Source organism: Bombus pyrosoma, linkage group LG5 (genome assembly GCF_014825855.1).
Source record: "Bombus pyrosoma isolate SC7728 linkage group LG5, ASM1482585v1, whole genome shotgun sequence".
NCBI classification, from domain to species: Eukaryota; Metazoa; Arthropoda; class Insecta; order Hymenoptera; family Apidae; genus Bombus; species Bombus pyrosoma.
Genome location: NC_057774.1, coordinates 8,268,755 through 8,282,011, shown reverse-complemented (window position 1 = coordinate 8,282,011; position 13,257 = coordinate 8,268,755). Strand labels below are relative to the sequence as shown.

The 13,257-nt window shown below is 38.9% G+C and overlaps 2 protein-coding genes across 5 annotated transcripts in view; one reads left to right on the top strand and one right to left on the bottom strand.

Annotated features, from left to right (window-relative positions):
• Window positions 1-13,257, top strand: part of LOC122567594 (sodium/potassium-transporting ATPase subunit alpha) — a 168,995-nt gene that overhangs the window by 4,691 nt on the left and 151,047 nt on the right. The window lies entirely within an intron of this gene.
• LOC122567612 (trigger factor-like) overlaps window positions 9,786-13,257 on the bottom strand; it is a 46,258-nt gene continuing 42,786 nt past the window's right edge. The window contains exon 2 of the mRNA XM_043726365.1: window positions 9,786-11,036. Within this exon, the coding sequence (XP_043582300.1) occupies window positions 10,929-11,036 (108 nt within the window). The 3' untranslated portion in view covers window positions 9,786-10,928. The remainder of the gene's footprint in view (window positions 11,037-13,257) is intronic.

The following is a 13,257-nucleotide window of genomic DNA, read 5'->3' as shown; positions in this document are numbered from 1 at the left end:
CGCCTTTCGGATATACGTTACGAGCTCGGTGTCTGTTTCCACAAGGGAACTAGGGCCGTCAGTTTCGAAAGCAAACACGTCTCAGCGGATTGTGGTTGGTTTTATCAGTGGTCGTGAATCCTCGCGAGGATCCGACGATACGGTTTTGCGAAGGATATCCGATTCGAGGTCAGACCCGTGACAGTGAAGCGGCCAGATTCGTCTCGCGAGATCTGGCTCGATCCAGCTGTTTTAATGGTGAACTTCCGCGAGATGACGACGCGAACACCGGAGGGGTCATCCCACGCGGCACCGGACCATAATTCCTGGGAAGGAAACCGCCCTGTATATTGGCCCTTTTAAACTTCTTTACCGACTAATTCGTTGTCGCATCCGCGCTCGCGCGCGCGTTCCACGCTGCTGTCTTGATTATTTAAATGCCAGCCACGCTCTTTTTTCCTCTTACGTTGACAATGCGGCTCCCTCCGTGTTTATCATGGTTCGTTGATTTGACGTTCGTCGCTTATAAAATAGTAGCCGATCAAGGGGAAACGGAGGAGTATCTTTATATTTTATGGTTGATTAGTTAGAAATTCGTTTGAATGCTCATTAAAATGATTAATTGTTCGCGGTCGACGTTCTTCCTTCATGGTACCAATCGAGGCGATAAATATTTACAGTTCAAAGATAAATGTTGAATGCCGCCATATGGGCGACGTTCGACTTGGAAAATAAATTTTAAATATCGCTGTGGCGACATCCGGCCATAGAGGAAATCGCACATGCATCTCAAGAGTGACACAGTCCGTTTCATATCCTAATAGCTAGCAGTGCACGTGAAGAATAAAAGTATCGAACGATACCTTAGAATTCTATTTTGTACATGCAACGTTTAAATAGAGAACTCAGAACGACGAAACACGGAATAAAAGATGGAGTTGTTAAAGGATATTAAATGAAATTTGATGTGAATTTTAAGTTGGTCCATAATGGGTTACATCGTCTACCCCTTCGTCGCCATCAAATTAATTTCGAAGCTAATTTAGCTAATGTAATATTCACCGAGCGACTTCCTGTGGCTCGGGTTACTTGTTTCTTCAAATTCCCTGTAGTAACTCGATTTCTCAATTACCTACGACCGGCGTAAACGAAACAGACAGAAATTTTACACATCGACCACGTGTAACTTAGCTATTCCAGTTCGGAATGTTATGATAGCGCGAGCTTGTAGCATTGAAAAGACAACGATAAGCAAATTAAAGTGTAATTAATATACGAACGAACTAAGTGAAATAAAACCGCGTTTACACTAGACGCGGTATCTCTTAACGCGGCTTAAGGAAAACTCGGACGAGCCAACAATTTCATTTCCATTTGCTGATGTATCTCGCTTTCGCTGATATCGCATTATTATATCTCGTGTGAACGTGTACGCGTATTGTTGCTTTCACGCCGCTTGTATATTCCAGTCGATACCGTGTTCCGGAGATAGCAGCTTATCCACCGATAAAATTATGTAACGCCGACACACGAGAATGTGTACGCGACGTACACGCGCATGTTAATAGGTTTAACTTTAATTAAGAGCCCCTCGAAAATTGTCGCTGACCTCCGTTGCACCGGAGCGCGCTGGCTTAATTTCGAAAAATTTCATCGAGGTGCAACGATTCCTAGTATTTTCTCTCTCTTTACCTCGTTTACTAGATGCATTTTTTCTTTTCTCTTTTTTTTTCTTTTTCATCGGATTTTAGTCAAAATTGATTTCGAAGGATGGCAACAACGGATTTATTGTCGATCGATTTTCGTCAGTTTGCAGAACGTGTTTGCAATTTATGGAATATTCGATATCAATAATCGTATCTTGATTTTTCCTGTTCTATTTTCCTATCTCGTAGCGTAGCGAACTGTAGCACGCTAGTGCATTTAATGTCTCCACAAGGAATCGTGGGTGGTGTGGAGACCAATTTGGAATTAATGGAATATTTCGAATTAATCGTATTCCCCACTTTTCTATTTTGAAGGAGTTAGGCTAGCGTGGTATGCATAGAAATTACGCGAGAACTTCGTTAAAGGGATTATGACGAGATGACGCAGATTCTCGTTCGAGGTGACCAACTGGATGTTCGATTCTTTAGTTTCAATGGCCCGTCTATTACAGCCTTATTACCATACGGTTCGATCCATTTTTACCTAACTGACGATGGAATTATTCATCAAATAGAAATACATATAGCGGGCGAGTTCGCTAAATTTAGTGGATCATCTTGACGCGCCGTTGCTAATTTCACACACTGTTTGACCTTTCGTATCAAACATAGGACTCGGATTCTTCCACCATGAGAGTACCAGAAATCTCGTATCGAGGCAATTACTCTGCTCTAGTATTGAAAGGGGATGGAAAAAATAGTTAGCAATTGTGACAGGCTTTCGGGGTTAATTGTCGCCGAATTGCTTAATTTTCCGACGAAGAGGATTCTACGATCTATCTACAGAGTGTGACGAATATCTAAAATGAAACTTTCCTATTTGTACCTTGTTGCTGAAGAGATCTAATTTTTCAGAAAATCTTCACGACTTTATCGAATGGATAGATGCCGCGAACAGAGTCTATTATTTGCTAAATTGTTATTCATTATACACGAAACACCCCACTGACCTCACCAAAGAAATAAAATAGTCAAACTCGAAGATGGTATCCGGCTGGGGGTAGCCACCCGCGTGTTATTTAGCAATTAAGTTAATCAAATATATCGAATGTCCAGCTGGACGAATTGTAAAGTACAAATTAAATAATAACAATAAAAAAAAAATAAAATTATTCACGATGGATAGGTGAAAAGATTCGAATAATATCTTTTCATTCGACTCGGTCTCGGTTTCGAGGAAATCAAGTTGTGCGATTCGTCGAACACGCCTGAATTTTATCAGTTCTCAATTGGATGTAATTTTTCAATGGTTATTCTACGTTCGAAAACATGTCGGAATCGTGGAATGAAGGTTTTTCATGCGAAGCTTCTTTTTCATTTCTTTTTTTCGAGAAGAACGAAAAGTTCTTCGTACGGTAAAAGTAAGTCGCGAGAACGTGTTACAGAATTCTTCGTATGGGGATTCTTCCTACCGGAATATGTAATTTGAATATTCATCCGGCGCAGCGAACGTGCTCGCCTAGAACTCGTTACTTTCACAGCTCCAACACTAGCAACATTGTATAAAGGATTAATCTTTCCCCCTCTATGTTAATTGGGAAATACACAACGGTTATCTACGTAGGTCGCTTTCAAATTATTTACCGACTAATTTGGTATTTACGCGATTCCTGTGTTCACGAATTAATTGAACGACCATGAAACGACAAACTCTGTTACTCGCGGCGTAACGTAATAGCATAAGAAGCAAAGGAACAAGAGTCATTCGCCTGCTTCGCGTGCATTCTGCAATACATAGAAAGCTACATCAGCGTGATTGCGTCGTTACGTAAACGAAAATTGTTTTCTTACTTCTTTAATCTACCGTTTGCTTTCTTTACTCTGTTTCAAAGATCCAAAGTGCCGCCGAATACAAGCGCGAGGCGATTCTTTAGGGAAAAATAAAAGCAAAAATGTAGAATAAAATGTTTTCGTCCGAGGTTTCGCTTTCGAGGAAACAACAGACCTCGGAGATTTGTTATATATATATTTGAATTCGCCTAGTTAACAATTAGACACGAGTAAACAATTAAAAACAGGTTACTCTACGCGTGAAAATAATTACGAAATTGGAAGAAAATTTTCCCGTTTAAATTCCCGTGATTTTCAAGAAAATCGAGTTTGTTGTAATAAATATTTTTTTTCATAAACGAAGCGTTTTGCAAAAACATTTTATTCTGCATTTTCCGTTTATTTTCACATGTAGAATAATATCCTATAGATTATGTTCTTCTATTTAATCTGGAATTAGCCACATTGCAGTATATTTGACAAATTTCCAAACTCAATTTTCTCGGAAGCTAAGCCGCGGATGGAGACATTTCTTTTATATTTCTTTCTGTCGTTTTCTCGAAAGGAATCATTTCATGATAGGTTGCACACGTTACTCGGCCGCAGCCTGTGTATCTGTTGTTTCAAACGAAAATAAATTTTCTTACGAAATATACATTTTCAATTTTCTATAAGACACGACAATCTATTTTTATTTTGTACGCCGTGTGCCATTGCGAATTTTACGTATTTTAACCGCAGTAGATTTAAATGTACTGTACTCGAACGTTTAATTTCTACAAAATATCCTATCGTAGATATCTACACGTATACAATATTCTTTAGATATCGTACTTTGTTCTGGCATTGTTATCCAAATCATTCGTATTGCTGGCGATTTTTTAAGTCCATGAAATTTATTTCATTTTAATCATTATGTTATATATTTTTACATATTACACGTTATTGTATTCGGTTGGCAACTAAGTGATTGCGGATTTTGTCATTGGGTGGTATTGACAATATCCGCAATCACTTAGTTGCCAACACAATAGTTAATACAGAAATGTAAGCATATTAAAGTGACCAAGTGTGAACAATTTTCAGCCAAAGATAACCATAGCTATCGCTAAGAAAACATTTCGCGTCACAGTTTGGATATCCAAAGTTGAAGTATTGGTTATTTTTAACTGATGCCGTATAAACTCACTTATTCTCGTTAAATACACCTTAGTTGGACAATATGATTTTTATTTCGTCTCGTTCCGTGCGTAAAATACGAATGAGTTTCTGTCGGTCGTCGGATGAAAATTCTTTTATCGCCAGCCAGGCGAATTTCATGACCGAGTTGTTCCTTTCTTCCGTAGCTATGCGAGATTTTATGGTAAGTGCGTGCTTTTTCTCTTATCGCGAGATATACCTTGATAGAGATATTCCAAACCGGACAGGCTAATTTTTTCCCAGAGATAATTATATTCTCGACGAGCCGATCATTTCGCAAGGAAGTCTGGCGAGGGTGCTGTTATAAGCCAGGAGGATGGTAATTACGTAAACTTCCGTTTTTCCGATGGGTTCGAAGGAACGATGAGAATTTTAACGAAATAGCAACTGTGTTCGATCGAGTCGTAAAGGTAAAATCGTCCGGTTCGGGAAAGAAGAAATAAAATTGTAACGTTGGTAGAAAGTGGAAATGCATTTATAGAAAATTTAAGGGTGGAAACATTTGCAGAATGCATACGACGTGAAAAAGTATGCGGAACAAGCTAAAGCACACTTTATAATATTATATTTAATAAATGAAAGTAATATCTATTTATGTTTCATTTTCTTAACCACACTGATACAAATATAAATTTGCATGAACGTGCATAATCTAGCAGTCTGCTTTATTTCGCAAGATTTCTCATTACAAATATTATTTAAGATAACACACTTCTAAGTTAACTTTTCTCCATATCTATAGACGTAAATTTTCAATGAAAATTCAAAGAATTTCATATAACGCGCATAATATGTTTATGAAAGTTTTGCGTATGATGCTTTCGTGAGTCATTGTATATGCACCGTGAGCATGTAAGCAGTTACACGCGTGTCCATCGATGCGTGTCGCCACCCTTTGCCTGCTAATTATGCACGAGCCCCCTCGTCAACGGTGCACGACCAGCACAGGTTGCTCGCTACTTTTGACCGATACACGCGCGTCATCGTCGTCGAGCACCACGAGGCTCGCTCTGCTTACCATAGCTTCACGTGCTCGTTGTCGTCGTCGTCGTCATCGAGTGTCGTCATTCGTAGAGGTCGAAGACAGCCTGACATTTTCGAGTTTCCACGCGTTGGTAATTCTTGCTCGTCGCAAGAATATCACGGGCCTGACCTATATTATCGTACTATGGCTGCTAGAGCATAGGTCACGTGCCCGCGCCGCCCTGGCCATTCTGGTGCATCGATACTTTCCTGCTTTTATACTCCTGCAGTTTTTCGACACGTTGGAATTTCCGGGTCGGCGCGCATCACATTAAATTATTATTATTAAAGTCTGCAATTTCGATCTAAAATCGTGGAATTCTTGGGTTATTAAGTCGTTTTAATATCAGCGATATTAAATGACAGGGCAAATAATGCGATCTGACGGTTCTTTACTCATCGAGCAATTCCTCTTGAAATTTATAATTCTATTTTTCCTTTTTATCGCATTGGCTCGCCTCTCTTTGACCTTATACGAAATCCTTAATTTTCTGCAAGTCTTTCGAAACATTTGCATTCTCACGCGAGCCTTGAAATTTCCCAGAGTTTTATCCGATGCATTTTGCGTTTCTTCATCCACCCACGAAATTTTGCCCCAAGTCTGCAAATTCGCAATTGCTCCTTGACGCAAGAGGTTTTAGGTCTCTGCAACCATTCGCGAATTTTGAACTTGCCAGAAATCTTGAAACGTTGAATTTCTCGTTCGCCCGCGTGAAATCTCTTCGTTCTTCGTTTCATTTCGGATCATTGCAGACCTTCGAACCGGATCCAGAATTTCCTGTAACCTCGCAAGCATTTAAATTCTCGCCCGACCCTCGAAATTTCTCGAAATATTTGCATTCGATGCAGTGCAAGAAATTTTTCTCCATCCATTCACCAATTTCCCCCGAAGCAACGCTATTTAACGGGGGACGTGACACTTCCAACGAGTGTCATCTTTACACTTGTATAAAGTATAGCTTTCTTGCTCCAAACAGAGCACGTGCGACCATAAAAGGGCCGGGCACGTAGCACAGACTCTCCACGCGAGATTTTGCACGATGTATGTGGTACGGTGCCAGGATCGAGAGGGTACACGAGTACCTCGTGATAGAGACGAGGAAAACGCTGGATGTGGTCGACAGAGAGGGTGGATCCACCACGTGCTACGACATGGTAGGCCACGACATTAAAGCAGGACCATGTTTACGGATGAGCAACTCGTGCGGTTCGAGGATCGATCATTACGAATTCATCGTAGTGAACGCGAAGGATAATCGAGTAAACATATCGATCGGTATCCCGTTTAATTTTGTTGACGTAAGAAGTTGTTGTTGTCCGCGGATGTTTTCCTGATCAATTACAGGGCTCTCATAAGCGAGAAGAGTTTTTGTTGTTGTTGTCGTTGGTTGTGGAATTTTGAAATCCTTGAGAAGCTTGTTGGTACGATCGTAATGGCTATGCTTTTTTTTTTCCTTATTATAGTTTGAGTTTGATTCGTCCTTCAACGATGAAAGGATACATTGGATTTGTAGTTGTAAGGTTGGAACGTGTAAAATTAATATAGAAGAATTGTTTTTCCAGTGATAGTATTTCAATCGATCGGTTTACTATCACGCTAATATCTCGTGAGTGTGAAATTTTCGATAATTACGTCAGATTTATTAGAGATAATTGTTCTCTTCTTCTCAGCATAAAGCGGCACCTGCCAATTACAAGTTCACACGAATTAACGTTCATTTGCATTGCAATCCTCTTTCGCCAGCCTCATCCTTTGCCAATCGACGTCTCTTACATTATTTGTTTTCGATATTAATACTATGCAGGAAATTATATTTCGAACGAAAACTTACATCTGACCATGCGAGGCTTCTTTAGACGTCAACACGGTAGTAATAATTTGCTAGCATAACAGTTCAGCGAATATATTTACATGAGAAATATAATACTTGGGTAAGAGCTTTTGAGAATTGTAGATGTAATAATAATAAAAGAATCGCCACGATACGATCATACTTGGTTTAGAAAGCTATGATAAAAAAGATTGGCACGAAAGTGGCACGTGGAGATAAGAATTCTGAAAGAAATATTGGCCGGCTCGCTGGTGCGAAAGACTTGCATCGTAAGCAAGTCTATTGTAGCCTGTTCTGCGCCAAATTTCCGGATGTTCCTTTGATATATATATATAGGGAAGCAACGCCAGTCGGGTAATCTCAATTTCTGGGTTACTTCGGACCCTTTGAACTATCAAGGATCCTTAGATTCCATCTAAATCTTCTGACCACCCGATACTCCCGGGTTTCATCGTATCCTTTGAAATTTCTTCTTAGACTCTCTCAAACACTTTGATTTCGTCAAATTCTTCGGCCAAGTTCTCGAGAAAATGTGAATTCTCCCGAATACTTCCGATTATCCAGAATCCTTTTATTCTTCGACAAGATTCAACTTTCTCTGCATCTTTTGGCTTTATCAGTCCTTTGAACCATCCGCAACTTTCCCAAAACTTTCGGAAATATTTGTATTCTCACTTGGACGTTGGAATTGTTCGATTCAATTCGATCGGATAACGTGACTTTGTATTTGTTCGTACGAAACAGAGTTGCACGTTATCCGAATTGTTTTGAATATCTATCTCAGCTGATTGCCGGAAGAAATTCGTATCAGTGGAATATTTTATTCGTGCAACAATTACTTGCTATCGGTAGCAAATTATTTTCTATATTTATTCGAATAATGATTGCAGACTTATTTTTACTATTAATTTACCAAATGAACAATCTACCAAAGAACAATAAACTTTCTAATCTGGAATTTGGAAAGGCTTATAAAAGATAGCAATAGCTGGACAACGTTCAGTACCATGTCCATCCTCCATATTCTTATTTTGTTTATTATTTAACTTGTACTTTATTTGTCCAACTGGACATTTGGTAAATTTTTCTAACTTAATTGCTGAATAACCTGTGGATGGCTACTCCCAGCGGGATATCATCTTCGAATTTGCCTATTTTATTTCTTCAGTGAGGTCAGTCGCGTGTTTTCTTTTTAGTCTTCTTTCTATGAGATTTTTCCGCATACCTGCCGATTTCTTCTTTGACCGTTGGTATTATATAACACATAAATATCTATATATCATTTTATCCGAATAAATTCTCACGCGAATAGAAATTCTTCGATTAAATTTTTAGCCAGATAAACTTCCTATTCGAATAAATTCTTATTCGCACAGATACGCGTTCGATTTTATATTTCTTCACCAACGGCGAATAAAACTTGACTTTTTATTCTTATCAATTACCTGTTGTTCGAGTAACATTTTTCCCAACACATTGATACGCGATCCTCTGATTCTGCGTGAATATATCGAACGAAGTAAATACGTATCGATGCTCGTGGCTATTGTAACATTGTCATAATTGGAGATAGATTATAGGTAAATACAAACGCGCGTTATAAACGCGTTCTCATTATCATCCATATTAAATATCGTATTGTTTCCACGTCAACAGTAATTAATTACCTGCATCATAATTTAACCAGTTCACCCCACCTATTCCGCTATCGTATCTCTGACCGTTCGCATACGCTACTTACGTTACTCCAACGTATACGATTCGTGAATTTCTCTTCTCCGAAAATATCGATCGATCGATAGTCTGATATTTCTGACGCACGCTACGATGAACTATTATTTTCCCGTTTATTTGCGTTTGATGTCCGGTTTCCCTTGGAAATCTCGCTACAATGTATTGTTGATTGCGGCAGCACGAGAAAAAACGATCGTACGAAAATCGAGGGCGATTTTATTGTTCGCTAGGCACCAGGAAATATAACGATACCTATTGTTCTCTCAACGACGCCTTCGATGCTTCACAATGCCGCCCGTGAATAGTAATAAATCGATGATATAGCGCGCTGTTTTCCTTCGTGATCTTTAACGAATTACTTTTAATCCGCACTTCGTTCGGACAGTCGCATGCCTGTTAACGTTTCATTTGATCAGTCAGGGGATTAGTTAACCCCTTAACCTACGATTTACGTTCGAGAATTTTGGGCCAAAAACGTAAAGAAGCCATTCGCACGACTTGTGTAGTACGTACCACGAGCGATGCCCGTGATATCTACGATTGGTCCGATCATCTACTACGGGCTATGCCCGTAATATTTACGTTTGGCCCGATCATCGTACTACGGGCTAACATACGGTACTATGTTAACGGGTTAAGAGTTTAACGTGATTGACAAATAAGGAAGAAATTGCCCTTTGAGTCTCGTGTTTTACATTCTTTATGGTTGGAAAGAGAACAGGTTCGATATTCTTTTAAAGATTCTTACGTTTATAACATATAAATTAGCGATGGTCAGTTCAGTTATTTTGAAACATTAAGAAAGAAAAGTATCGAAGTGTAGATACAAACGAACGAGAAACTATTGTAGATCTTTTCTCTACGGAAAATGTACTATTATATACGCAAGATCGTTTATCACGTGGTAATTGAGAGGATCGATTCTGAAGTCTGAAAATCGAGTTTATTGTGAAAATACTTGGATGAAGTACAGGAGTAAATAGGAATGAATAATTAACAACAATTAATAACAGTAATAATTAAACAAACAGCAAGCAATTAATAACAGTAAACAATAAATAACAAGTGCAGTGTCTACCTGAAAATCGAGAATCGATTTTCAACGTCCTGAACTACCGATCTTTCTCCGTCGATCTCCAATGTTTTAAACAATTGCTCTTTCTACTATGGCCTTGTCTATCTCCGATGTTGCTCTCTGTCCATTCGTTTGGGAAATCAGCGTCTCTCAAAATGGCTGTCAGCAAAACAAAGAAAGTCTTGCTGTCCGTGAAACGAAGAAAGTCTTGCTGTCCGTGAAACAGAGAAAGTCCCTATCCCCCTTGAACACTCTAGGGAGCTTACATATATAAAATGGTAATTTTGCAGATTTAGCAATTAGTCTGTTAGAATATCGCCATTCGTGCTTTTCACTGTTCGCACGCGCTCTGATGTTCATGAACTGTCGATAGAACTGTAAAGTTACAGAGCTGAATAGCCAGAAGCTGTCTAAGGATTTTTTAAAACACGAAGTTGCTAAGGTAACATTGTTAGAACGCGAGGAGAAACATCTCGTTTGAACTTTATAAATTTCTATTCTTCGCAATCGCTTAATGTTTTGTAATGTTCACTGGCTTACCAACGGACAATGAATATTTATGCAGCTTCATATTTTTCTATTTGTTTTCTCTAACCGAACAAATGAAACCTAAATGGAGATTTCTCTCGGCGCTTTATTTTGGATATTTTTGCATACTATACTTTTATATTTCTCATAAATGCGGTGGCAGATGGAGAACCGAAGGAAGATAGAATTCTAAAAAAAAAAAAAGAATATATACCAAATAAAATACAAAAAAAGGGAGATAAATACCGAAGGGTAAGAGGAGAAGCGCCAAAAACGGAGTACAACAATAGCAGAGATAAAAGCTATAAAAGTGTATAATATAAATGCATTTAATTGGATAATGTAACGTAACATAATAAAATATTAATACGTAAGGTGGTGACAAGTAGATACAGAATCCATTCTAAGCCGAAATGCAAGAACCACAGTAAATAAATAATAAAATAAAAAAAAATTAATTTCTCATAAGCGCACGAACATCCGCGGTTTACTTATCAATGGACCGTGGATGTCTATGCATTTAGGGGATTGTTCGATATCCTTTTCGTTACTATCTGTTGCGTGTAGATTCAACAGTTCTACGAAATCTTAAGACATTGAAGCCTTTATAACGTTATGATCAGACCGCGATTATTCATGTAAATTCATAAATTTTTGTAAAATGGGAAATTTCAAGGTGAAAAGATGTGGAAAACATACGTTACACGAACAAGTATATAAAATATCGAAAGTGAAGAACGCGTTATAACATTTAGTCGGTGAAACAAATTTCTAATTAGATTTCGTCTGCTTTATCGTTTTGATGAACACGATGAATTTGCATAAACATGCACAGTCTACTTATCGATTATGCGTGTTCGCGTTTCGCTCGCGTATCTCAAGAACCACGATTTTAGGGAAAACGAGTTTCGACGTTCTGAACTGTTATATTGGGTTGGCAACTAAGTAATTGCGGATTTTGTCAATGCCACCTATTAAAAAAATCCGCAATCACTTAGTTGCCAACCCAATAGTTTCGCGATGATGCTGTTTAAAAATGACGATGAATGTTTAAAGTTCCCTTGTAAGATTCTACCAGCAGAAAGTACAAGGAACGATCATTTTTGCTGTACTAATAAATAACTGAAAAAACTACAAATTATGAATTATGTCGTTGCTGTAGCAGATGAGCGATCTCCATATCCGTCTCTTCCTTTGCAATGCGCACAGTGTGCTGATCTAGCTTGCGAGAATCCTCTCGCACGATATCCAATAATTCTGACACAAGGGTATAATAACGACGATAATGGTGGTATAATATGCCACGAATTAATTAGACATGCAGCCATAATGAAGTGCATATCACGCAATGGGCGTAGTCCTCTGAAATATTCTACGCCTGGCTGATTGATTTTCCTCGCGAAGACTCAGCTAAACATCGAAGCCGCGTGGTTTCACAACTCGCGTATTTACAGATGCGTATGTGTCCTGAATAGATTCGCACGCAGCTGTCGGTTAGTCGAACGGAAAAGGCGTTGAAGCGTAGAAATGTGTTACCGTGGAATGCTATTTTTTATTCATATCTTGTACCATTCTTTACACTATAAATAAAAACCTATACATAATTCTGTATAATGTGTATACATTCTAATATATATGTCGGGTTATCGTTAGAATTGAGGGCGCGTAACAATTCTTCATTTGAATTAGCCATCGTTTTGTACAACAGAGGTCACATTTACAGGTATAAATATGACTTTTTACAGAGTCTGACGAACAACCGTGGTGTTTAGACACGCGAGATCCTATTGACAATGTTCCTCGGTTCAACAACGAATCCACGGTCAACGGGATAGCTCTTTACTAAACGTAGAATACTTTGAAGCACAAAATACGTTTGCTGGGACGCTCGGCACATACCGCTCGATATGTAACTTTCCAAGGCGATCGCACGAATAATAGACCGATGAAAATTTTCCTCTCTTTACGATCGCGTTCGTTCGTTATATACTGGTTGGAAGCATCGAGAAAGTTTCAATCGCCGTTGTTAGGCAGTTTCTGCCTGGAGTTTGATTATTAATACAACGTGTGTCCCATTGTATCGACATCTCCGAGGGAAAATCACACGTGGCTAGATTTGTTCTCGAGGCCGTATGCCGCTACAACTATATTTCTAGGCAGAACCATACAACCACCGCACACCTTCGTCAGGCAAAACGTCCATCCCGTGAACGTGGCTACGTTCGGCGACCAGTTGTGTCACCTCGAGCCCAATCCCACTGTCACGAATCTCGAACAAATACAATCGGATTGAACGACAACAATTGCTTAATTGTGGCTATGACAGAATCTAGGCGAAAGTATTAGAGGACCTTCCCAAAATTCCAAAGCAAAGGCCCCGATGTCCTTTCATCTCCGACATATACATATA